General features: G+C 42.2%; 1 protein-coding gene across 2 annotated transcripts in view; it reads left to right on the plus strand.

Annotated features, from left to right (window-relative positions):
• The window catches only part of ZCCHC8 (zinc finger CCHC-type containing 8), a 37,481-nt gene extending 10,705 nt beyond the window's left edge, over positions 1-26,776 (plus strand). Inside the window, exons 5-14 of one of the 2 annotated variants that reach the window (XM_012447165.2) lie at positions 944-1,021; positions 6,434-6,537; positions 6,653-6,718; positions 7,291-7,351; positions 7,806-7,948; positions 8,220-8,362; positions 16,202-16,323; positions 18,198-18,284; positions 18,532-18,649; positions 24,472-26,776. In XM_012447165.2, the coding sequence (XP_012302588.1) occupies positions 944-1,021; positions 6,434-6,537; positions 6,653-6,718; positions 7,291-7,351; positions 7,806-7,948; positions 8,220-8,362; positions 16,202-16,323; positions 18,198-18,284; positions 18,532-18,649; positions 24,472-25,253 (1,704 nt within the window). In that variant the 3' untranslated portion in view covers positions 25,254-26,776. Of the gene's footprint in view, positions 1-943; positions 1,022-6,433; positions 6,538-6,652; positions 6,719-7,290; positions 7,352-7,805; positions 7,949-8,219; positions 8,363-16,201; positions 16,324-18,197; positions 18,285-18,531; positions 18,650-24,471 lie in introns of those variants that run through there. The other variant, XM_064379635.1, reaches the window with a different exon arrangement.
• Positions 26,777-27,677: the final 901 nt, after the last annotated feature.

Below are 27,677 nucleotides of genomic sequence, written 5' to 3' on the forward strand. Positions count from 1 at the left end.
TAAGACTATTCACCTCCCTCCTTCCACTAGCTTTCTTTTTCAAAGTCTGACTGGTTTAGCCACACGGCGTTCTTTTAGATTGTGGCTCAGACTTTTTACATTGCCTAACTTGGACATGTGGTTTTGGGCAGAAAATTAATTTTAGGCCAGAAAATAATCTGAGTTTCTGGGGTTTGTGAAAGATGGATTCCTTTTATCTAAAACCAACAGGTTTGTGTGCTATCCTTTTTTCCTTCTACTTGTTTTTAGAACAATTGTTTGCCCAAAGAAATCTGAGAAGCTTTACTATGTGAATATTAGATTATACATTTATGTTTTAAAAAAAAGAGTCAGAGTTATGATTTCTAGGTCTTTTTTTAAAATTAAAAATTAAGGTAAGTAGAAGCTCTCAGATAAGGAGATTTAGCTGTTTATCCTGAGGCTTTGGAGAACAGAATGTTCTGATTGATTCCTTTTTTTATCGCCTTTGGTTTTTATGTATTCTATACAGTTTTTAACAATTCAGCAAACAAAATACATTTAACAATAAAAACCATACTGAATATTATTTTTGATTCAGGGAAACTTCTGTAGTAGCTTGAGGTCTGTGAGGGTTATATTTATCAGTATCGACCAATAATGTAAAACTATATGTTTTTAATCTTTCTGGTTATCTGCCTTGCCCATTTAAGTGTTGAAAGTGGCATAAGTAACATTAGTTAAAAAAAAGTCATGGTGCATGCTAATGCTTCAGAAGCAGCTCTCCTTTTACATCTTCCTCCATTCTCCCACAAGAAATGTTCATAAACATTCTTATGTTAATTTATAAACTTACCAAATTTGAAATTCTACATGTCTTATTGGTGTTTGTTGGAAAAGAAGTGTATTCAACTTCCTAAGATTTGAAATGTAAACTTTATAAAAATTGGTTACCCTTTGTAATATGTGTTTTTCTTTGTATTAGCCATCCAGTATTGTGCTAGAAGAGGACCGTAAAGTGGAAGAGTCCTGTGCCATGAAAAACAACAAGGAAGCTTTCAGTGTAAGTTTGGACATTTCGGTTTTGAATTTTGCCGATAGGTGTTTCCTATCAACTGGGTGGTGTTTAAAAAATAAAGTAGTTTCCTGTCAACTGGGTGGTGTTTAAAAAATAAAGTAGTATAGTCATATGTCTTCAATTGATTATAGCATCTTTCTGTGTGGTAAATAGCAGTTTGGACTTTATCCTCTAAATATTACAGTGTGCTTTTTGTTCTTTTTCCCAAGGCAGAGTCTTGCTCTGTCACCCAGGCTGGAGTGCAGTGGCACAATCTTGGCTCACTGCAACCTCTGCCTCCCTGGTTCAAGCAATTCTCCTGTCTCAGCCTCCTGAGTAGGTGGGACTACAGGTGCGTGCAAGTACGCAGGCTAATTTTTTTATTTGTAGTAGAGACTGGGTTTCACCATGTTGGCCAGGCTGGTCTGACTCCTAACCTGGTGATCCACCTGACTCGGCCTTCCCAAGTGCTGGGATTACAGGCGTGAGCCACTACACCCGGCCAGTTTGCTTTTTAATAATGATTGTGTACCTGGGGCACAGTAAAACATACTTTGGAGAACTTCTGTTTGTTTTTTTGTTTAGAGACAGGGTTTCACCAGGCTGGTCTTTGAACTCCTGACCTCGTGATCCACCCACCTCAGCCTCCCAAAGTGCTAGGATTACAGGCGTGAGCCACCGCTCCCGGCTTGGAGAACTTTGTTTTTGTATTGACCAACCGCTTTATTTATTGAAGAACTTGGGTGAAGGGATATAGAAAGCTTGCTTGTTGAACTTATACATGGCTAAAGCTGAGAGGGATGGATAGCTAATATAACAGATGGCAAATTTGGAATTTAAAGTGTTGACAGGCTTAAATGGTGGGTGAAAAAATAGCAGAAGTTAACAAGGATGACCTCCATTTAGGCTACAGCCTTTCAATATCTATGCAAAATTCAGTAGTGTTAATATAATGTAGTAGTATGATATTGTAACTTGTAATATTTTAAAAGGTAATAGTGGATTCTATAATATTGAAGGAAAACGAGTTTTCACGTTTATGTAGAATTATGCCGTATTAATATACCACAATTTTAGGCTGGGTGCAGTGGCTCACACCTGTAATCCCCAGTGCTCTCAGAGGCCAAGGTGGGAGGATTACTTGAGTCCAGGAGTTCCAGACTAGCCTAAACAACATAGCCAGAACTCATTTCTACAAAAAATTCTTAAGAAATTAGCCAACTGTGGCTGAGTGCAGTGGCTCACACCTGTAATCCCAACACTTTGGGAGGCTGAGACATATGGATCACTTGAGGTCAGGAGTTTGAGACCAGCCTGGCCATCATGACGAAACCTTGTCTCTACTAAAAATGCAAAAATTACTCAGGCGTGGTGGTGCACACCTGTAGTCCCAGCTACTGGGGAGGCTGAGTCATGAGAATCAATTGCAACCTGGGAGAAGTAGGCTATAGTGAGCCAAGACCATGCCGCTGCACTACAGTCTGGGCGACAGAGTAAGACTCCGTCTCAAAAAAAAAAAAATTAGCCAAACGGGAGAAAAAAAAAGATATATATATATGTATGAATGTGTGTATATATATTTGGAAACGATATGGGCCTACTGGGATGATGAAGAGCCCACAAACTTTATTGAAAGGAAGATTTGCAAGGGATGTCATGTCTCTACAAATAGGATAAAGGCTCTTTGTAAAAGAATAAAAATTATTTTAAATTACCCTTTAAAGTGCCAAGTGACAGAATTAAGACCAGTGATTGAATTTAGTACAAGAAGTTACATTTCAACTCAACCTTTAGAAAGCTTGAATTTTTGTCAGCGATGTAAAAAATGATATGACTGTTATTCAAAAGAAAGAAGAAAAAAAAAAGAAGTGAAGTGGCACTTCTCATTTATAAAAGTGAATTCAGTGTTACTGGAGTCAAATAGGAACTGAGATGTTATCAGGGCACTTTAAAAAGAAATTTCTGGCCGGGCGCAGTGGCTCACACCTGTAATCCCAGCACTTTGGGAGGCTGAGGCGGGTGGATCACGAGGTCAAGAGATCAAGACCATCCTGGTCAACATGGTGAAACCCCGTCTCTACTAAAAATACAAAAAATTAGCTGTGCACGGTGGTGCGTGCCGGTAATCGCAGCTACTCAGGAGACTGAGGCAGGAGAATTGCCTGAACCCAGGAGGCGGAGGTTGTGGTGAGCCGAGATCGCGCCATTGCACTCCAGCCTGGGTAACAAGAGCAAAACTCCATCTCAAAAAAAAAAAAAAAGAAATTTCTGAATTTGAATCAGGTAATTTTTCATTTTCCTTCTGACCCTAAGGTTCTGGGATTTAAAGTGGCACCTGCCTAGAAACGGGGAATTTTATTTATTTATTAATTTAGACCTTTAACAAATATGAAAATATTTAGTGAATGTTAGTTTGTTGCAGGGACCCTTCTAGGTTCCAGGGAGACAGGAATGAAAAAAAGGGCAAAGTCCCACCTCTTGTTTAATTACTTTCTAGTCAGGGAAGGCAGTGCCCTGAAGAAAAATAAAGCAGGGAAAGCAGTTAGAGAGTAGCCGTGGGGTAAGTGGTTTGTATAGTGACTGACAGCTTCTCTGAGCCGAGCCTTAGATGAATTAAGGGAGTGAGCGGAGGCTGTGGTTTGAATAAGGCACTGCAGGCAGTAGGAAAGGTAAGTAGAAAGCCCTAAGACGGGAGCACTACCTGGCATGTAAGTTCAAAGCTCATTACAGGTATTACTCATGAAGGTACTGTTAGGCTTCAGTTGTACAGGTGAGGAAACAGATGGAAAGCTAAGTAACTCGCCAGTAGATTAGTAAGTGGCAAAGCCAGGGCAGAGTTTAAAACTAGGCTCTTGGCCTGGTGCAAGCAGCTCATGCCTGTAATCCCAGCACTTTGGGAGGCCAAGGCAGGCAGATCACCTGAGGTCAGGAGTTCGAGAGCAGCCTGGCCAAGATGGTAAAAAACCTCATCTCTTCTAAAAATACAAAAATTAGCAGGGCATGCTGACTGACGCCTGTAATCGCAGCTACTCGGGAGGCTGAGGCAGGAGAATCATTTGAATCCAGGAGGCGGAGGTTGCAGTGAGCTGAGATTCCACCACTGCACTCCAGCCTGGACAACAGAGCAAGACTCTGTCTCAAACAAAAGAAAAGCTGGCCCTTGGAGTCTGGAGCACATGATCTGAATCTTCATGTTGTCCAATAGGCTGTAATGAGGACTTCAGATTTTACTGTAAGATGAGAAGCTGTGGAGGGTTTTAAGTAGAAATGTGACATGATATGAATTGACTTTTTAAAAGAGCTGGATTCTGTGTGGAAAATGGTCTGTAGCTGGTTACACGTGGAAGCTGAAAACCAGTTAGGAAGTTATTGTATTCAACTCGGTGAGACAAAATAGTACTGAGACTGGGGTGAGAGTGGTGCTGCTGAGAGGTGGTTAGAATGTGGGTATACTGGGGAAGTGGAGCTAATCAAATGTGTTGATGAATTGGATATAGAATATGAGAGCAAGAGAGTAATCAGAGTGACTCAGGTTGTTGGCCTAAGCACCTGGAAGAATGTCATTGTATTTTCTGTGATAGGGAAGACTAGAGGAGGAGCAGGTTTGGAGGGGGCTAGGAATCCAGTGCAGTTTTAAATAGGTGAGTTTGAGATGCCACTTACACGTCCCTTGAGAGCGGTCAAGTTGACACTTCATATATAAAACTGGAGTTTAGGACAGATCAGAACTTGACCTTAAAGGAGAACATATATTCAGGCCAACTTGAATCTATGCTCCCAGTGAAAAAATAAGAATTAAAAAATAATAACTTGACCTTTATAAGTAGTAAGCATATACATTACACTTCATACCATGGGTCAGGATGAACCACCTGGGTAGTGAAAGTGGAGAGGAGGATTGAGAACTGAGCCCTAGGGCACTCTATTACATGGAAGATAGAGGGATAAGAAGAATCTAGCACAGAAGACCAAGGCTCGGCCAGGAAGGAAAAAAGAGAACTGAGAAGTGTGTCCTAGAAGCCAAGGAAGGAAGATGTTTTTAGGAGGAAGGAAGAATTGTGTCAATTGTTGCAGATACGTTAAGAAAGATGAAGAGTGAGAATTGTCCGTTGAAGTTGGCTGCATGGAAGTCATTGGAGACCTCCATTGTTCAGGAGCTCAGCCCTGTGATAGGTATAGAAGCATTACTGGAAATGTTCAAGAGAGAGTGCAGTGTCATTAAAAAAATGGGGGAAGCCAGGCACAGTAGCTCAACACCTGTAATCCCAGCACTTTGAGAGGCTGAGGAGGGAGGATTGCTTGAGGCCAGGAGTTTGAGACCAGCTTGGGCAACATAGCAAGACCCCATCTCTTTAAAAAAAAAAAAATTAGCTGTTTGTAGTGGCACAGCTACTTGGGAGACTGAGGTAGGAGGATCACTTTAGCTCAGAGCAAGACCCTGCCTCAAAAAAAAAAAAAAAATTGACTGGGTGAGGTGGCTCATGCCTGTAATACCAGCACTTTGGGAGGCCAGGGTGGGCAGATCACTTGAGGTTGGGAGTTCAAGACCAGCTGGACCAACATGGAGAAACCCTGCCTCTACTAAAAATACAAAATTAGCCAGGCATGGTGGCTCATGCCTGTAATCCCAGCTACTCGGGAGGCCAAGGCAGGAGAGTTGCTTGAACCCAGGAGGCGGAGGTTGCGGTGAGCCGAGATCACGCCATTGCACTTCAGCCTGGGCAACAAGAGCGAAACTCAGTCTGAGGTGGGAGGATCATTTGAGCAGCAGGCAGAGGTTGCAGTAAGCCAAGATTGCACCACTGCACTACATTCAGCCTGGGCGACAGAGACTCTGTCTCAAAACAAAAAAGTGTATATGTATGTGTTAGGTGTATTTGTAAAGACAGAGAGATGCAGACAGAAATGGTAAACTATTAACAATAGTTTAATTATTAAATAGATTAAACAAAAGTTTAATCTCAGCGAAGGATCCGTTGGGTGTTCATTGTACCACTTATCCTACTTGTCTGTATGGAATTTTTTGAAAAAACATTGGAGGGACAAGAAAAGAGTGAATGGGAAGAAAGGAAATGGAAACAATAACCATAGGGTCTGCATGTCTTGCAAAGAGAAGCAATGAAATGGGGCGTTGAAGAGAAATGTGAAAGTCAAGGTTTTCATTTTTTGTTTGAATTCTGGAGAGAATGCAGCTGACAGTCATGATCCAATACAGAGGAAAAACAGTGATCTAGGAGAGAGAGGGAACTGGTGATGTAGTTTCTACTTACACATCGGAGTCTGTCTTCTTAATAACTAGGAAGTTATTATTTCTAGTAATTCCATCCAAAATTAAATTGTTAAAAGTTAGTCTTAGATTATTTAATGTCTTTTTTTTTTCTGCTTAAATAGCAATATTTTTTGACTTGTTTTCTGCAGGTTGTAGGAAGTGTCCTGTATTTTACTAATTTTTGCCTTGATAAATTGGGGCAACCGCTTCTAAATGAAAACCCTCAGCTTTCCGAAGGATGGGAAATACCCAAGTATCCTACATAGTGAATGAAGATCTTTTATGCATCTTGCCACTAAGTTCACCTTTAAAACAATTTCCAAATTTTGCAGACCATGATAACTATTCCTTAATAAAATTCACTAAAGGTACCAGCAAGTCTTCAGCCACATTGTTTCTCTAGAAGGGCAAGAAATACAAGTAAAGGCAAAAAGGTTTGTGTGGGGAGTTGTTTTGTTTTACTTATTTATTTTTTTAACCGAAATCATAAACTCTGGGCTTGAAAAGTTAATGTTCTTTACTGCTGGTTTACTCTAAGGTTAATTACAGATTGAGCTAGAATTTCAATCCATACACATATATTAAATGTTTAAATGTTTCTTGAAATTCACTCGTTCTCACCTAATGTGCTGGGGTGGGTGGAAAGGTATAATTGTTGCTGTCAATTTGATTGTAGTCTTATAACCATCTGCCTTCTTTCCATGTTACTTAATGGAAATATGATCATTTGTTTGGCTTGATTCTTCTGTTGTTAGCCACTGAAAAAACTCAAAAGAGGTAACAGATCAGTCAGGATCAGAATGGTTCTTGGTTAAAAGACTGCATAGTACTGTTTAGATCACTAAATACAGGAGATTTAAGTGTACTTCTTGTTGCAGATATTAGTGATCTGTGATCGACTTGCTTTCTTGTCTCTCTGATACACTTTGCTGTCATATAGAATTTTATTGATTTGCTTTTATATTTTTATTTACGGTATAAAAATCTTTGTCTTTTGACCAAATAGGCCAAAGCCTCACTGTTTCAATTGTGGTTCTGAAGAACACCAAATGAAAGATTGCCCAATGGTAAATTTTTCTCATGTTAAGAAAAGTCTTTGAACAAGAGCTTTCTAATGTTTTCAACACATTTATGGCATTGTGTGACATAAAAGAACTTTCTTTGTTACTTTCCTGTAGTCTTTTAATTTGAAATGTTTTCAAATTTGTATTTATATTTTAAGACATTAAAATTTTTTAGTAAATTATTTAAAATACTACTGTCTATTTGAGATGAATAAACAGGAGAGTTAAACTGTAGAGTTTATCCTAAAAACTTGATTTAATTTATGATAATATTGAGGTGATAGACTGCTCCTCTTCCTTACGTATTTTTTAAAAATATTCACCCTCTTTTACACTTGTTCATCATACATTAAAACTAAAATAATTTGTTGACTTAATCTTTAAAAAAAAGTATTTTTATTTCTGAAATATTTCTGAGTTGCATGACACCATTCTTTTCAAATGTGTCATGATGTAGCCTCGGAATGCTGCTCGAATAAGTGAAAAGAGAAAAGAGTATATGGATGCCTGTGGGGAAGCAAACAATCAGAATTTCCAGCAGCGATACCACGCAGAAGAAGTAGAAGAAAGATTTGGAAGATTCAAGCCAGGAGTTATTAGGTACTAATGGCATTTTACCATAGAATGTCATTTTTATTTCCCTAGCATTTGGAATGTTCTGTGTATCTTCAGGGTAATTATCAGGATATAAGTGTACTTTGGCAAAGCCCTAGGTAATATACATTACAGAAACATTTGAAATTTTCATTACATTTGTTAGACATCATGCCACATGGTATGTAATATAAGAAATGTTTTAAAATACCAGAATATTATGTGTTTCATGCAAACAAGAATTCAGTATTTTTCTTCCTCCTTTATTTTTACTTAGTGAAGAACTTCAAGATGCACTAGGTGTGACGGACAAGAGTCTTCCACCTTTTATCTATCGGATGCGCCAGCTAGGGTACCCACCAGGGTGGCTCAAAGAAGCTGAATTGGAGAATTCAGGGCTTGCACTCTATGATGGAAAAGGTATAGTATCTTAAGTTAGAGAAGTCACCTGAAGTGTTTTTTTTTGTTTTTTTAATGAAAGAATCACAACAGAATGTAATAGGAATGACTGGCTTCTTTAATGTGTGCCAACTAAAAAATATCATGATGATGTTTCCTTAGTAAATTTTACAAGGAAGGAACTAAAACTTCAGTGAGTTCATAGAATTACCTGATGGTTTTCTGGGCTTGCTCAGGTACTGTCTAGGCCAGAGTATCACCTCTCCATACAATCCTCATAAGCTCTTACCTTTCTCAGTAGTAATAACAGATGTGGATCCTCAATGCCAGGAGACCTATAAAATATAGAATACAGAAAACCTCCAATAGTCTAGAACTTCTCTCCTAGACACCTACTCTAGAAGGATATTCACACATATGCAAAAGAAATTGTATGTATACAAGGATCTTTTTGTAGCACTGAATATGATAGTGAAAAATCTTTTAAGACAACATTAAGGCCCTAAAGAATGGTTAAATAAATTGGTAGTTCTAAGCTGTACACTCCCTGCAACATGAAGTGTGAAATAAATCTGTATGAGCTGACATGGCAAAATCTTTGTGCAATAATGAGTTTTAAAAAAGCAAGTTTGGCCGGGCGCAGTGGCTCATGCCCGTAATGTCAGCATTTTGGGAGGCCGAGGTGGGTGGATCACTTGAGATCAGGAGTTCAAGACTAACCTGGCCAAGATAGCAAAACACAGTCTCTACTTAAACTACAAAAATTAGCCGAGCGTGGTGGCTGGTGCCTATAATCGCAGCTACTCAAGACGCTGAAGCAGGAGAATCGCTTGAACCCAGGAGACGGAGGTTGCAGTGAGCCGAGATTTGGGCCACTGTACTCCAGCCTGGGCGACAGAGTGAGAGTCTGTCTCAAAAAAAAAAAAATTTAGAATCAAGTTTCAGGAGGGGAGTTGGGGCAAAGAAAAAAAGCAAGTTTTGCTGGTTGAGGTGGCTGATGCCTGTAATCTCAGCACTTTGGGAGGCTGAGGAGGGAGGATCACTTAAGCTGAGGAGTTTTGTCAAGGTATAAAATAGTTTTGGTCTGGGTGCAGTGTCTCACACCTGTAATCCCGACACTTTGGGAGGCCGAGATGAGTGGATCACCTGAGGTCAGGAGTTTGAGACCAGCCTAGCCAACATGGTAAAACCCTATTAGCCGAGTGAGTTGGTGGGTGTTTGTAATCCCAGCTACTCAGGAGGCTGAGGCAGGAGAATTGCTTGAACCCAGGAAGTCGAGGTTGCAGTGAGCCAAGATCGTGCCATATAAAACATAAAAATTAAAGTTTTGGGGGGGTTTTGGTTTTTTTTTTTTTTGAGATAGGGTCTACTAAAAATAATAAATTAGCCAGGTGTGGTGGTGCATACCTGTAGTCACAGCTACTTGGGAGGTTGAGGTGGGAGGATCACTGGAGCCCAAGAAGTGCAGGCAGCAGTGAGCTGCATTCATAGCACTGCATTCCAGCCTGGGTGATAGAGTGAGACCCCGTCTCAAAAAAAAGCAAGTTTCTGGATAACTTAAATATTGTGGTGCCACTTGTCTTTTAAAAAGAAAGAAAAGCAGGCCGGGTACAGTGGCTCACACCTGTAATCCCAGCATTTTGGGAGGCCGAGGTGGACAGATCTCTTGAGGTCAGGAGTTCGAGACTAGCCCGGCCTGGCCACCGTGGCAGAACCCCATCTCTACTAAAAATATAAAAATTAGCCAGGCATAGTAGCACATTCCTGTAATCCCAGCCACTAGGGAGGCTGAGGCAGGAGAATTGCTTGAACCCAGGGATGGAGGTTGCAGTGAGCTGAGATCGCGCCACTGCACTCCAGCCTAGGCGACAGAGTCAGACTCCACCTCAAAAAAAAAAAGAAAAAACCACATGGTTGAAAAAATGCTCTGTTCTCTCTGAGGATTTACGTATATAAAAAGTCTTCACAAAGAACCATCCAAATTCTAGGGTTTAGACTCATAAGGGGTCTTCCCTGACCACCTTTCCCAAGTTTGAGTCTTTCTCATTTGCCAGTCTGTCCTGCTGCTGGTCTTTATTACTATACTCTTTCCCTCATGCCCTATCATAATTTATATACATTTGTATAATATCTTTACTTTTTTTTTTTTTTTTTTTTTGAGATGGAGTCTTGCTCTGTCACCCAGGCTGGAGTGCAGTGGCACGATCCCAGCTCACTGCAACCTCTGCCTCCCAGGTTCAAGTAGTTCTCTGCCTCAACCTCCTGAATAGATGGGATTACAGGTACCTGCCACCATGACCGGCTAATTTTTGTATTTTTAGTAGAGACAGGGTTTCACCATCTTGGCTAGGGATTACAGGTACCTGCCACCATGACCGGCTAATTTTTGTATTTTTAGTAGAGACAGGGTTTCACCATCTTGGCTAGGCTGGTCTTGAACTCCTGACTTCAGTTGATCCACCCTCCTTGGCCTCCCAAAGTGCTGGGATTACAGGCGTGAGCCACCGCACCTGGCCCCTATATCTTTATTTCTATTTTACTTGAATATTGTCTATTTTCCCACCTGTTACACCTAGCCTGTAAAGTGGTTTGAATATTATGTGCCTCCTAGGCTTAGTATGAAGATTAACTGAAAATATATATACTTATTATGTATGTACCCATAATAATTACAAATAAAAAATCTAAATATAAAATACAACCCCCCCCAAAAAAAAAGATTAATGACATTAAAATTTATTTTTTATTTTTTATTTTTTTTATTTTTTGAGACGGAGTTTCACTCTTATTACCCAGGCTGGAGTACAATGGCGCAATCTCGGCTCACCGCAACCTCCGCCTCCCGGGTTCAGGCAATTCTCCTGCCTCAGCCTCCTGAGTAGCTGGGATTACAGGCACGCACCACCGTGCACAGCTAATTTTTTGTATTTTTAGGAGAGACGGGGTTTCACCATGTTGACCAGGATGGTCTCGATCTCTTGACCTCGTGATCCGCCTGCCTCGGCCTCCCAAAGTGCTGGGATTACAGGCGTGAGGACATTAAAATTTATTAATGGCTTAAAACACTAACTGAAAAGGAAATACCCTGAGGCCAGGCACAGTGGCTCATGTTTATAATCCCAGCACTCTGGGAAGCTGAGGCAGAAGGATCACTTGAGCAGTTCAAGACCAGCTTGGGAAACATAGTGAGACCCCATCACTATGAAAAATTTTAAAACATTAGCTGGTCATGGTGGCATGTCCCTGTAGTCCCAGGTACTCAAGAGCCTGAGGTGGGAGGATTTCTGAGCGTGGGCGGTTAAGGCTGTAGTGAGCCATGATTGTGTTCTTATACTCCAGCCAGGGTGACAAAGCAAGACCCTGTTTCAAAAAAAAAAAAAAAAAAAAAAAAAAAAAAACGAAAGAAAATAACTATCTGGACACATAGTAAATACTGGAGAGAGATCCAAGATGGCTGATGATTAGCAGCTCGGGCACGTACCTCCCAGTGAAAGCGCAAAGAACGAGAGGACGCCACACTTTCAGACGAATATTAGTTGCTCACGGACCACGAGATTCCCAGTGGAGGAGCTCCACGGGTCGCCAGGGCGACTCTTGTGGCCGGCGTGGCGGTTTTGCTGGTGCCTTAGCACGCCAGTTCTTGGTGCAGAGTCCGGATATTCCCGGGCAGAAAAGCACCATCAATCTTAACACCGCTCTTTTGGCCGGCTCAGTGGATTGCTCAGATTTCGGCGCAGGGAATCAACAAGTTGGACGTCAGAGACCCAGTTAGAAAGTCGGTAATTTTATATAAAGACGACAGACGGACAAATATATAATGAAGGGAAGAAACCAGCGTAAAAAGGTAGAGAATACTCAAAATCAGAATGCCTCTCCCTCTACAGGGGATTGCAATTCCTCATCAGTAACGGAACAAGGCTTAATAGATTACACCGGTATTCCAATAACAGAAGCAGGTTTCCAAACGTGGGTGATAAGAAACTTCTGTGAATTAAAAGAACTTATTCTAACCCAATGCAAAGAAACTAAGAACCTTGAAAAAAGGTTTAACGAAATGTTAATGAGAATGGACAATTTAGAGAAGAATATAAGTGAATTGATGGAGCTGAAAAACACAACACGAGAACTTCGCGAAGCATGCACAAGTTTAAACAGTCGAATTGATCAAGCGGAAGGAAGGATATCAGAAGTCGAGGACCAACTCAGTGAAATGAAACGAGAAGACAAAAATGCAGAAAAAAGGATGAAAAGGAATGAGCAAAGTCTCCAGGAAATATGGGACTATGTGAAAAGACCTAATTTACGTTTGATAGGTGTACCTGAATGTGATGAAGAGAATGAATCCAAGTTGGAAAATACTCTTCAGGATATCATTCAGGAAAATTTTCCCAACCTGGCAAGGCAGGGTAATATTCAACTCCAGGTAATACGGAGAACACCACAAAGATATTCTTCAAGAAGACCAACCCCAAGGCACATAATTGCCAGATTTATTAGGGTTGAAATGAAGGAGAAAATACTAAGGGCAGCTAGAGAGAAAGTTCAGGTTACCCATAAAGGGAAACCTATCAGACTTACAGCAGATCTCTCAGCAGAAACCCTACAAGCCAGAAAAGAGTGGGGACCAATATTTAACATCCTTAAAGAAAAGAACTTTCAACCCAGAATTTCCTATCCAGCCAAACTAAGCTTTATGTGCGAAGGAAAAATTAAATCTTTTGCGAACAAACAAGTACTTAGAGAGTTCACCACCACGAGGCCTGCTTTACAAGAGCTTCTGAAAGAAGCACTATACATATAAAGGAACAACCAATATCAGCCTTTCCAAAAATATATCAAAAAGCAAAGAACTTTAACACAATAAAAAATTCACATCAACTAATGGGCAAAACAGCCAGCTAGCATCAAATGCTGGTATTAAACTTACATATATTTTAATTGGATAAAAAGCCAAAACCCATCGGTATGCTGCATCCGGGCCCATCTTACATGAAACAATACACAAAGACTCAGAGAGAAGGAGGAAGATTTACCAATTGAACAGAGAGTAAAAATAAACTAATAAACAAAAAGCAGCAGATGCAATTCTCACCTCTGATAAAGTAGACTTTAAAGCAACAAAGATCAAAAGAGGCGAGGAATGACATTACATAATGGCAAAAGGATCAATGCAACAAGAAGAGCTAACGATTCTATAGATCAACGAGATAGAAAATTAACAAGGATATTCAGAACTTGAACTCAGACCCGGAACAAGTAAACTTAATAAATATTTATAGTACTCTCCACTTCAAATACACAAAACATACATTACCACCTCACACCTATTCCAAAGGTGACTATATAATTGGAAGTAAATCACTCCTCAGTAATCGCATAGCATTTCATAGGTTTAAATTAAATATTGGTTGGCTGTTTGTTTGTTATCTTCTTCCCTTACTCCTTCCTGATTACATCATTAAGTATAATTATCAGTATAAAAGAGGTTTTCAATACCCATTACTAAATTGCATTCTAGCCTGGGCACGAAAGCAATACTCCCATTCTCTCTCCCTCTTTCTTTTCCTTCTCCCTCCTCCCCATTCTCTCTCTCTCTTTCTCTTCCTTTTTTCTCCTTCCTATTCTCTCTCTCTCTTTCTCTAAAAAAAAAAAAAGAAAAGAAACTGCAATAGTAATCCCAGCACTTTGGGAGGCTGAAAAAAAAAAATACTATATAACTATTTATTAAATGAAATAAAAGCATTAGAATTAGAGCATTAGTGACATCCTAAAGTCAGTATCAAATAGCCTTTTTTTTTCTTTTCTTTTTTTTTTGAGATGGAGTTTTATTCTTGTCGCCCAGGCTCGAGTGCAGTGGCACAATGTCAGCTCACTGCAACCTCTGCCTCCTGGGTCCAAGTGATTCTCCCACCTCAGCCTCCCAAGTAGCTGGAATTACAGGCTCCCGCACCACCCCAGCTAATTTTTTTTTTTTTTTTTTTGAGACGGAGTCTTGCTCTGTTTCCCAGGCTGGAGTGCAGTGGCGCAATCTCGGTACACCAAAACCTCCGCCTCCCAGGTTCAACCGATTCTCCTGCCTCAGCCTCCTGAGTAGCTGGGACTATAGGAACGTGCCATCATGCCTGGCTAATTTTTGTATTTTTAGTAGAGGCAGGGTTTCACTATTTTGGCCAGGCTGGTCTTGAACTCATGAACCCACCTTGGCCTTCCAAAGTGCTAGGATTACAGGCGTGAGCCACCTTGACCAAACTGCCTAGCTAATTTTTGTATTTTTAGTAGAGATGGGGTTTCACCATGTTGGCCAGGCTGATCTCGAACTCATGACCTCAGGTGATTCGCCCACCTTGGCTTCCCAAAGGGCTGGGATTACAGTCATGAGCCACTGCACCTGACCCCAAGTAGCCTTTTTTTCCTTTGAGACAGAGTCCCCTCATGGCTCACTGCCGCTTTGACCTCCCCAGGCTCAGGTGATCCTCCCACTTCATCGTCCCTAGTAGCTGGAACCACAGACATATGCCACTACACCCGGCTAATTTTTATATTTTTTGTAGAGACACAGGTTTGTCCTGTTGCCCAGGCTGGTCTCAATCTCCTAGGCTCAAGCAGTCTGCACACCTCAGCCTCCCAAAGTGCTGGGATTAATGACACAAGCCACCGTGCCCAACCGAAATAGACATTTAAGCAACCCATAGAACAACCAAAGTTTCCAAGATTTAAGTTTCCATGTTACTTTTGTTTTTGTTGTTGTTGCTGTTGTTTTTTTCCTTTTGAGACAGAGTCTCGCTTTGTCACCAGGCGCCAGGCTGGAGTGCAGTGGTGCAATCTCGGCCCACTGCAACCTCCGCTTCCCGGGTTTAAGCAGTTCTCCTGCCTCAGCCTCCCGAGTAGCTGGGACCACTACGCCACTATGCCCAGCTAATTTTTGTAGATTAGTAGAGATGGAATGTCACCATGTTGGCCAGGATGGTCTTGATTTCTTGACCTTGTGATCTGCCCACCTTGGCCTCCACAGTGCTGGGATTACCGGCATGAGCCACTGCGCCTGGCCCTTTCGTGTTACTTTTTACAAAGGTAACATGCCCACATTGTTTAAAAATTTTGTTCTGGGCTGGGTGCAGTGGCTCACGCCTATAATCCCAGCACTTTGGGAGCCTGAGATGGGCAAATTGTCTGAGCTCAGGAGTTCGAGACCAGCCTGGGCCACGTTGTGAAACTCCATCTTCACCAAAATACGAAAACATTAGCCAAGTGTGGTGGCACATGCCTATAGTCCCAGCTACTCAGGAGGTTGAGGTGGGAGAATCGCTTGAACCCAGGAGGCAGAGGGTACAGTGAGCCGAGATCTCACCACTGCACTCCAGCCTGGGTGACAGAGTAAGACTCCATCTCAAAAAAAAAAAAAAATTTGTTCTGGCCAGGTATAGTGGCTTGCCTGTAATCTCAGCACTTGAGAAGCCAAGGCGGATGGATTGCTTAAGCTCAGGAGTTTGAGACCAACCTGGGCAACACTGTGAAACTCTGTCTCTACTAAAAATACTTAACTTAGCCAGGAGCAGTTGTGCATGCCTGTAATACCAGCTCTTCAGGAGGCTGAGGTGGGAGGATCACTTCAGCCTGAGAGGCAAAAGCTGTAGTGAGCCAAGATGGTGCCACTGTACTCCAGCAGCCTGGGTGACAAAAGTGAGAACCTTTCTCAAAAAAAAAAACAAAACTTCTGTCCTAATGGTTTAGAAAAATTATAGCTATTTCAAAACTAATTCTGTTGTCATGAGTATAAGCATTTTCCAGGTGTACTTTTGGTCTGGGGAGAGATGTATATTGACATTTAACAATATTAACACTTTTTATGGTCTGTAATAGATGGCACTGATGGGGAAACAGAAGTTGGAGAAATACAACAGAATAAAAGCGTCACTTACGATCTCTCAAAATTGGTCAACTATCCTGGTTTTAATATATCCACTCCCAGAGGAATTCCAGATGTAAGTATATTGATTTTTTTAAATTATCATGTGATGTGATATTACTATGTTAAAGACTGGTCAAAATATTAACTTGTTGGCTAAGCACGGTGCCTCACACCTGTTAATCCCAGTACTTTGGGAGGTAGAGGCAAGAGGATTGCTTGAGCTCCACAGTTCGAGACCAGCCAGAGCAACATAGCAAGCCCTTGTCTCTACTAAAAATTTAAAAACTAGTGAGGGGTGGTGGCACATGCCTGTAATCCTGGCTACTAGGGAGGCTGGGGTGGAAGGATTGCAGAGGTTACAGTGAGGTGAGATCACATGAGACCCTGTCTCAAAAAATAATTAGTTAATTCATATACGCATACAAACTTATTTAGCAGTTACTATTTAAAGGAATAAATTTGTTACTTGTTTACATTTTTAATTTCCTTTTTAGAATCTTGCTAGAATCTTAATTGAAGTGTTGTATTCATCAACAGCAGTTTTCTCTGATTTTGTGCCCTCAGAAAGGGAGCCAAATGGATTGGTTAGCGTCTCTAAATCCAAAACTATTCTAAAATTTTACAAGTTTTAAAAAATATGCATGGTTCTGAGACAGTATTATATATTTTACAGACTTAGCTTGGGAAGTAAGTTTCTATCTATATAACTCTTTTTCCTGTTCATTCTTGCCTTTTTTCCCCTCAAAGTAAAATATCTCATTTTGTATATGAATGGTTTTTCCACACTTAACTCTTTTTCAGCTTCCATCTTAGGTCTCAAGATTCAGCAATGAAGTATTGTACTGTTTTATTTAAAAAGCATATTCTTAGGTGGGTGCAGTGGCCCATGCGTATAATCCCAGCATTTTGGGAGGCCGAGGCAGGTGGATAACCTGAGCTCAGGAGTTCAAGACCAGCCTGGCCAACATGGCAAAATCCCATCTCTACTAAAAATACAAAAATTAGCCGGGCATGGTGGCAGGTGCCTGCAATCCCAGTTACTCAGGAGGCTGAGGCAGGAGAATCGCTTGAACCCAGTAGGTGGAGGTTGCAATGAGCTGAGATCGTGCCATTGCACTTTAGCCTGGGTGATAAAAGCAAAACTCCATCTCAAAAAAAAGTAAATAAGTGTATCCTTGGTGTTTTTAGAAACTGGACAGTAGGGAAGAAGCCAAAGACTTGAAGTTAGAGTCTGCTGAGCAGATACAAAGTTATCAATCACACAAGACAGTATGTCATTCATTTCAGGTGGAATTGCATGATAGAAGTGATCAGTGCTTCTGGAAGCCAGTCCAGCTTCCAGTCAGCTTCAGAGTCCCCTGGGAATACTCATTAGAAATGTACATTCTTGAGTCCCACCCTTAGACTTAACTAATTCAAACCCTGAGATCTGTATGTTTCACAAGAGTTCTGGTTGATTCTTACTGAGAACCACTGCTAAATATGCGATCGGCGATAAGAGAGAAACAAACTTTATGGAATCTTTAAAGATGAGTTTTATCTTTGGAAAGAGAAAGAACAGAAGATAGAAAACTCATGAGTAAGTGTGTTAGGAGAAGTGGGTCCTGTTAGCAGTGCCAGTACTTGATGGGAGAGAGACTGGAGGCTGGGAGGCCCCAGAGCGGTTGTTCCGGCCTGCATCGTCTGCTTGCAGTATGTAGAACCTTTTTGGACAAGTGATTGTGTCAAGTAGTCTTTTAGTATTCAGTCTTCATTATTTTGCAGGCAGGTTTATTTTTCCTTTAACACATCATTATTTTCCTTAATTTTCAATAAATGAAAAGTCACATAAGAAGGAAAAATGTAATTTTGAGATCTCCACTGTACCTCCTTTGAGCAAAATCTGAAAACATGACATTTTTCAAACACATGTTTTTTTTTTTTTTCTCCTTCTCTTATCATCATTAGGAATGGAGGATGTTTGGTTCCATACCAATGCAGGCATGTCAACAGAAGGATGTGTTTGCCAATTACCTTACTTCTAACTTCCAAGCGGTAAAGAGATTTTAAGGGTGTGGTCTATAAAATGTTGTTGTGTCTGAGAGATTTTTGTAATTTATTAGCGTCTTATAGCCTTTCCTTGCTTTGTTATTTGACTAACCAAAAGGAAAACAGTGGCGAAATTTACCAGTTACCTAGACTTAGCTCCAGGTTGTTTTTCTACATAATTTTAAGTGAAGGGATGGAGTTTAATTCGTTTTCTACCCCACCTAACTTGTGTTTCGTTTGGTTGCTTCTTTAGCCAGGTGTGAAGTCTGGCAGCAAAAGGTCTTCATCTCACTCTAGCCCGGGTAGTCCAAAGAAGCAGAAGAAGGAAAGCAACTCAGCAGGCTCCCCTGCCGACATGGAGCTCGATTCAGGTAGGTTTCATCATGTGGCTTTGATTTCATCCAGAAGCTAGGACACATTTGTATGCTCCTGAGTTCCATAAGAAAGGCGAAGCTCCTTTGTGAGGGCTGACTAAAGAGTAAATCTTTGTTTTATTCTTGGAGATCAGAGCATCACCGCTATCACTGATAAAAGCTTAACTGAAAGCCGGAGCTTGGTGTGAGAGCCAGGTGGGCCAACTGGCTGCATTCCTGAATTAGGGGAGTTCCATTTTTTTTTTTTTTCCTTTTTTTGTGTAGAATGGGGTCTCACTGTGTTGCCCAGGCAGATCTCAAACTCCCAGGCTCAAACAGTCTTCTTGCCTCTGCTTCCCTAAGTGCTGAGATTACAGGTTCGAGCCACAGTGCCTGACCCATTCCTGAATTAGCAGCCCCACCCAGTCCCAACAGTGCTGCATCCAGACAGGCCCCTTTGATCGGTTCAGTGCTCTGAGATAAGCAGTGGAAAGTGTGTGCCCTTCTAGCAGCTTGGTCCCAAGAGGAAGAAGAGCAGAGCTGGGCCAAGCTTCCCCAGTTATTCTTTCCAATAGTACTAATCCAGTACATCACTCCTCCACCTGAGAAAGAGAGGACTTGAGGATAATCTACTTTCCCAAAACATAAAATAGGAGAAAGGGCTTGCTCTCTGAGACTTCCCTAGCTATTTTTTTTTTTTTTTTTTTTTTGAGGCAGAGTCTTTCTCTGTCACCCAAGCTGGAGTGCAGTGGCGTGATCTTGGCCCACTGCAACTTTTGCCTCCTGGGTTCAAGTGATTCTCCTGCCTCAGCATCCTAAGTAGCTGGACTACAGACATGCACCACCACACCCGGCTAATTTTTATATTTTTAGTCAGATGAAACAGCCTCGAAAGAAGTGAATTTGGGTCTCACGCACTTCCAATCCTGTGGAAGAAAGCAGATTATCCTTGTTGATCATTTGAGGCATGGTTGTTTTTTGAAGTTGGGATTTGTGGTGGTGGCACCCCTGTCACCAGGGCCACACACTTCTGTGTAGGCATGTTCAGCTTTGTGCTAGGGGCTCTTTCTTCTTCTTTTTTTTTTTTTTTGACACCGGGTCTGGCTCGGTTGCCCAGGCTGGAATGCAGTGGTGCGGTCATGGCTCACTGCAGCCTCGGACTCCTGGGATCAAGCAATCCTCCCACCTCAGCCTCCCATGTAGCTGGGACTATAGACATGCGTCACCACACCCAGCTAATTTTTGTATATTTTGTAGAGACCAGGGTCTTATTTTGTTGCCCAGGCTGATCTTGAACTCCTGAGTTTAAGCAATCTGCCTGCCTCAGCCTCCTAGTGTACTGGCATGAACCACCATGCTGGGCTGTGAGTTGACTTTTTTTTTTTTTTTGGAGACGGAGTCTTACTCTGTGGGTAGGCTGGAGTGCAGTGGCACCATCTCGGCTCACTGCAACCTCTGCCTCCCAGGTTCAAGTGATTCTCCTGCATCAGCCTCCCTAGTAGCTGGGACTACAGGTACATGCCACCATGCTCAGCTAATTTTTGTATTTTTAGTAGAGATGAGGTTTTACCATGTTAGCAAGGATGGTTTTGATCTCTTGACCTCATGATCCACCTGCTTCGGCCTCCCAAAGTACTGGGATTACAGGCATGAGCCACCACACCTGGCCTGTGAGTTGACTTCTAAGTGAGAGTATGTTATTCTTTTCACAAATCTTATTACCTGCAAATTTCAGACTCCCTACTAGACCCTGAGGACAGAAAGCTTAATAAGATAGCATTATGCTGGGCACGGTGGCTCATGCATGTAATCCTTACACTTTGGGAGGCTGAGGTGGACAGATCACCTGAGGTTGGGTGTTAGAGACCAGCCTGACCAACATGGAGAAACCCTGTCGCTACTAAAAATAAAAAACTAGCTGGGCGTGGTGGAACATTCCTGTAATCCCAGCTACTCAGGAGACTGAGGCAGGAGAACTGCTTGAACCTGGGATGCGGAAGTTGCGATGAGCTCAGAGCATTCTATTGCACTACAGCCTGGGCAACAAGAGTGAAACTCCGTCTCACAAAAAAAAGAAAAAAATAAAAGGAACCTACTCAAACTGATCAGCTGCAATCGAGCTCTCTCAAGCCCCAATAGAGATTTCAGTCGAGAATATGCCACAGCATCTCAATGGAAATGTGCAGGAATTTCCTTCAGATTCTACGGAGCTTCACGCAGGTATCAGACACGTTAAAGAAATCAAGGAAAACACAAAATCATTTGTGGATCCAAGCTTTCGTCAGCTCTTCCATCCAGTCATGCCAAGTCTTATGTTTCTGTGCTTTTTGAAGGGATGCATGAAGGATTCAAAGCAGTTGGAGTGGAAGAAAAAAGTGGAATCACAACAGAGGGAAAGCAAATGTATACCCTCACGCTCCACAAGAAATCCGTGAAACGGGGTTATCCTAACCAGAGTAGGCATGGCTCTGTTCTCCATCATTGCTGTGATTTGTTGATTGGTATAGTGGTTGGGTCAAGTGACAAAATAAGGTCAAACAGTATCCTGAGCCAGAAGAGATTCTGCGCAATGATGGCCGCACTTGGCCGAGCACCTGATGGTGAAAGTGCAAATCTTCTAGTTGGTTACAGTGCCGGCCCTGCCATTGACTGGATCAGTAGTCATGAATGGGCCAGAGAATTTGTGTTTACATTCTTGTTCAGAAAATTCAAATCCCCTGGAAAGGAGCTCCTGCATCAGGTGAAATTAGTGGCAACAAAGGCTCAGATGACTACTGTATATATTATTCAAGCCTATCTCGAGCAGTGCATGGATGAAACAATGAAGTTACCATCTGTTATATCTGATATCATAGAGTTCGAGAGAAGACTTAAGGCTGCGAGAGACAAAATGGGTGAATTCTTTGAGTGGGCGGGAGCTCTTCGCCATTCAGCAATGCTGGAGATTGCGCCAAGAATGTTCCCCAGTTTGGCAACAGCGGCTAACTTTTGGATGAAAAGAAACAACCCAACATTTACTGGATTTAAAGCTCCTGAGATTATTCCGGGTTCAAATCTCTCACTCCCATTGCTTCAAATGGCTGTCCAGAGATAAATAAAAAGGGACTGTATCAATGGTCCCACGGATGCCCACACGCTATCGGTTCTCAGCAAATATGGAGTCGCTGTTTAAGAATGAACAAACCATCAAAAAAAAAAACAGGCCGGGCGCGGTGGCTCAAGCCTGTAATCCCAGCACTTTGGGAGGCCGAGGCGGGTGGATCACGAGGTCGAGAGATCGAGACCATCCTGGTCAACATTGTGAAACCCCATCTCTACTAATACAAAAAAATTAGCTGGGCACGGTGGCGCGTGCCTGTAATCCCAGCTACTCAGGAGGCTGAGGCAGGAGAATTGCCTGAACCCAGGAGGCAGAGGTTGCGGTGAGCCGAGATCGCGCCATTGCACTCCAGCCTGGGTAACAAGAGCGAGACTCCGTCTCAAAAAAAAAAAAAAAAAACAAAGATAGCATTGCTGCCCCAGCTATCACTGTTATCTCACCTCGGGATTGCAGATGGGTCAACATCATTTTCATATATATATGGTGGCCTACAGTGATACGTACGGAACAAAAGTATTACAGATTGCTGCCACAGAGCAGGTTCCAGACTGTAATGGTGGCACAGAGGAAAAACTGAGCATCTATGCTGAATGAAGTTATGGGGAATGAAGTTTGAACTGCATCTTGAGGGATGAATGCAGGGATTTACCAAGGAGACGAAGTGGATGAGGGCATTTGAGACAGTGGGAAGTGGAAATGCAGGATCGTGAAACTTCACAGCACATCAGGTCAGCAGCAGGGTGACAGCTGGAGTTTGAGCCAGGCAGTAGGAGGTGACGTGATGGAAGTATGGAAATTGTATCCTAGAGGGCCTTGGAGGAAGATTGGACTTCCTCCTGTGGCGTCTGGGCAGGCACTGAAGGGATTCCAGTGGAGATGGGAAGGGTATAGGGCCAGACTTTTGTTGTAGAAAGATGAATCTGGGCTGGATGTGGTGGCTCACGCCTGTAATCCCAGCATTTTGGGAGGCCGAGGTGAGTGGATCACATCAAGACCAGCCCAGCCAAGATGGTGAAACCCCATCTCTACTAAAAATACAAAAAAAAAATTAGCTGGGTGTGGTGGCCGTTGCCTGTAATCCCGGCTACTTAGGAGGCTGAGGCAGGAGAATCACTTGAACCCAAGGGTTGGAGGTTGCAGTAAGCTGAGATTGCGCCACTGCATTCAAGCCTGGGCAACAGAGCAAGACTTTGTCTCAAAAAAAGAAAAGAAAAAAGATGGATCTGGCAGCAGTTTGGAGGACAGACACAAGGAAGATGAATCCAGAGGTCAGGGTGACTCTCATGTTCCTGGCAAATGGTAATGGACCTGAAGCAAGGTTGCAGCTGTGGCAGCCAACAGGAGAGCATGCTCCCCAGAGAGCCAAAGACCTAGGGATGGGTGGGAGGAAAGAGTACTCGCAGGTGACAAGCAGATACCCCTGGTGGTGCCATTAGTGACAACAGCAGATGGGAGAACAGTCCACATTTTAGGAAGAGATCATTTGTTTTGGACAGGTTGTGTCTGTGGAACCTATAGGTGATGATGGTCAGTGGGCAGTTAGATACGTGAACCTGCAGTTAGAGCAAGCAGTCTAGATTAGAGATAAGAATTGGGAAATAAGGCTGGGCGCAGTGGCTCACACCTATAATCCCAGCACTTTGGGAAGCCAAGGCAGGTGGATCGCCTGAGGTCAGGAGTTCGAGACCAGCCTGGCCAACATGATGAAACCCCTTCTCTACTAAAAATACAAAAATTAGCCAGGCATGTTGGTGCATGACTGTGATCCCAGCTACTCAGGAGGCTGAGGCAGAAGAATTGCTTGAACCTGGGAGGCAGAGATGTAGTGAGCCAAGATTGTGCCACTGTACTCCATCCTAGGCAACAGAGCAAGATTCTGTCTCAGAAAAAAAGATCTGGGCACAGTGGTTCATACCTGTAATCCCAGCACTTTAGAAGGCCTAGGAGGGTGAATCACGAGTTCAGGAGATCCAGACGATCCTAGCTAACACAGTGAAACCCCCATCTCTACTAAAAATACAAAAAATGAGCCAGGCGTGGTAGCACAGGCCTATAGTCCCAGCTACTTTTTTTTTTTTTTTTGAGACGGAGTTTCGCTCTTGTTACCCAGGCTGGAGTGCAATGGCGCGATCTCGGCTCACCACAACGTCCCAGCTACTTCTGAGGTTGAGGCAGGAGTATCACTTGAACCCCGGAGGCAGAGCTTGCAGTGAGCGCCACTGCACTCCAGCCTGGGGGACAGAGCGAGACTCCATCTCCAAAAAAAAAAAAAGTTGGGAAATAACCCAACTTGCCAACCCAACCCTGCCTTGCCCCTTACTTCCTCCCCATTAGCCTTCCACCCGCTCAGTAGCCAGCCTGCACCTCCAGTCAAATTTCCTACTGTATTCTGCCATGAATTTCTAGGAAGAGCGCCTACCTTGATATTCTGTAGTCTCCATACAATTGCTCATATTTCCTCAATCTAAAATAATGCACGCAGCACAGAAACAGATCTCCCAAGGGGTATGGCTAAAGTTCTAGCACCAGAAGATCCTGACAGCTCTGCCTGTAGATCTTTTCAGGTGAACTAAGGGCACCAGGTGATGGTCATGGCACCTGAGAATCCAGAATTTTCCTTCTCTTAAGCCAGTTACTTTTAGCCATTGAATTTCTGGATACACCTGAGTTCAAATAACACATTTTAGTAAAACAAATGCTATTACAAGTTCTAAAGTATCTCTTAATTTTCTTACTTCAGATGTGGAGGTACCACATGGTTCTCAGAGCGGCGAAACTTTTCAGTTTCAACCACCATTACCTCCTGACATTCCTCCTCCACTCCCTCGGGGAACTCCTCCGCCTGTCTTCACCCCTCCTCTCCCCAAGGGCACCCCACCACTGACTCCCAGTGACTCACCCCAGACCAGAACAGCATCTGCAGCTGTGGATGAGGACGCCCTGACCCTAGAAGAACTTGAAGAACAGCAGAGGCGGATCTGGGCAGCTCTCGAGCAGGCGGAGAGCATAAACAGCGACTCTGACATTCCTGTGGACACACCTTTAACTGGGAATTCCGTTGCCTCTTCACCTTGTCCAAATGAGCTAGACCTCCCTGTCCCAGAAGGAAAAACATCTGAAAAGCAGGCGCTGGATGAGCCTGAGGTACCAGACATTTTTACAAAGAAATCAGAAGCTGGACATGCCTCCAGCCCAGATTCTGAGGTAACATCACTTTGTCAGAAGGAAAAGGCAGAGCTGGCTCCAGGAAATGCTGAAGGTGCCTGTGTTGATAATGGCGGTGTCATACCAAACTGTGATATCAGCAATGGGGGCAGCCGGAAGCTCTTTCCTGCAGACACCAGTCCTTCAACGGCCACTAAAATGCATAGCCCTGTACCTGACATGAGCAAATTTGCAACTGGAATCACGCCATTTGAATTTGAGAATATGGCAGAATCTACTGGAATGTACCTCAAGATAAGAAGCTTGTTAAAGAACTCACCCAGAAACCAGCAGAAAAACAAAAAGGCCTCTGAATAATGGCTTGACGCTGTTTAATAACTTTATTCCGCTAATTAGTACTAATTAAATGGATAGATAAAATTGTTTTCCTGTTTGTTCCTCCCATGTTTAAAAATCTATCCAAGGTTTGTGTTCCAAAGTCAAGCCTATTTTAAAGAATGGAAAGACTGAGCTCACTAGTTTACTATGTTTTATTCTCACTGACAAAACCTGGGGGGAGATGTGAACATGACCCGGATTAGACACAGTTTGTTAAGGTTTATACTGTTTTTGGATTGTGACTGTCTGTCGAGATTGACGGTTTTTATCTGTCTTTTGTACATTGTTTTCCCTTTCTACATTTTGCTAATTATCCTGTATATAAGTTTAATATATCACTTTTTAAAAGAAAAAATTCTGCCATTTTAAATTCATATTTCAACTCCAACAACCAAATGAGAAAAATCAGGGATGAGCAGCTTTAAACCATTTGGGTATTTTTATAAGTGATTTACATGTATCAATTTTAGCAATACTTTTACTTTTTTGTAACTTCATGCTTCATATTTGCTTGCTATACAGGTATGTTCATCTTTGTGTACAGAGGTTTAATAAATTAGTTTTCATAGACATAATCTAAGACTTTGAATACAAAAACAGTGATTCACAGGGAAATTAGTATATATAACAACTTTTAAGTTTAAAAGTAAATCGTTGGCCAGGCGCAGTGGCTCATGCCTGTAATCCTAGCACTTTGGGAGGGCAAAGCGGCAGGATCACCTGAGGTCAGGAGATCAAGACCAGTCTGTCCAAGATGGTGAAACCCCGTCTCTACTAAAAATACAAAAATTAGCTGGGTGTGGTGGTGCATTCCTGTAATTCCAGCTACTCAGGAGGCTGAGACAGGAGAATCACTTGAACTTGGGAGGCGGAGCCGAGATCGCGCCATTACACTCTAGCCTGGGCAACAAGAGGGAAACTCCATCTCAAAAAAAAAAAAAAAGTAAGTTGTTGCAAAAATTGCAGGTTTGGGTGCTTTCAGTGGATTTCAGCCTTAAATACAGAAACAGCAGAATCTTTGAAAAGTAATTATTTTGAAAGAATGAATGGCATGCAGCTAGCCTTTGTATAAAAATAATTTTCTAGATTTGAACCGTAATAGTTAAAAATTAGATAAACATATTGCTTTCAATTGTTGGGTATATATATAAGATAGAGCTGAAACTGTGGTTTAGGTCTTTCTATTGAATGCCATTACATCTTTATATTAGTCAAGTCCATGAAAATAAATGTTAGATCATCTTGAATTTAGTCTCAGGCAGTGTTATCCTGCTCTCAGGCCAACAGGGGGAGCAAAACAGAAACATTCCAGTATAGTTTTCATTTTTGAGAACTTGAGTAATCAGATTTACTGTTCTGTAAAGAATAAAGGAAAGGAAAATTATGAAGAGAAATTTATTTTTAAAGCCCTCACAGAATGTGCTAGAAAAAGAATAAAATTTAAAATACTTCCGGCTTTTTTTCCTCTGAGTTTAAGTTCATAATAAAAGCAATCCTTTGCAGTTGCTGACATAGTATTTTTGACCTGATCTCGCTCAGCATTTCTGTCAGGCAAATGATTATCGCCCCTTGGAAGTAAGGAAAGGGAGGCAGAGAGAGGTTAAAGGAACTTGTCGACATTCCAGAAGTGGTTCTTGAGAGGCCAGTGTTCAACTAAAGCTTGACTGTTCCCTAAATCAGAGCAGTAGTTGTTTAAATGTCCCTTTAAGAAGCACTGCATTAGTAGAGTCACCTGTGAATACCAGAGGTATCTTAATAGTTATCTCTTTGCCATATACCATACATCACGTTAAGATATTTTTGCTCATTACCCCATTTTCACAATCACCATATTGGTAGGTATTGTTAACCTCGTTGTTTAGAGGAAGTACAGCTAAATACACACATACCTAAAACACACAGCTGATATGCAGACTAGTAAATTTAAATCGTGTCTCTCTGACCCCCATATCCATGTTCTTAACCGCTGTACTGCCTCCTTGTCAAAAGCTCTATAAAAGCACTGATTCTCAAAAAATGGGCTATTTCTTCATTTGTTCTTTTCTTTGGGGGGGTGGGCAGAGGGACAGGGTCTCGATCTGTCACCTAGGATCAAAGATTCTTGTGCCTCAGCCTCCAGTGTAGCTGGGATTACAGGTATGAGCCACTACACTCAGCCTGTTCAGTTACTTACTGAGGACATACTTGTGTTAAGTGTTCTTCAGTGTGCTTTGCGGCATTTAAAAAAATATTGTGGCCCAACACGGTGGCTCGTGCCTATAATCTCAGCACTTTGGGAAGCCAAGGCAGGCATATCACTTGAAGCCAGGGGTTTGAGACCAGCCTGGCCAACATGGTGAAACCCCATCTCTACCAAAAATTAGCCAGATATGATGGTGCATGCCTGTAGTCCCAGCTATTAGG

The sequence above is a fragment of the Aotus nancymaae genome, unplaced genomic scaffold, assembly GCF_030222135.1.
Source record: "Aotus nancymaae isolate 86718 unplaced genomic scaffold, 86718_ANA_hifiasm-v0.15.2.pri h1tg000021l, whole genome shotgun sequence".
Lineage (NCBI taxonomy): Eukaryota > Metazoa > Chordata > Mammalia > Primates > Aotidae > Aotus > Aotus nancymaae.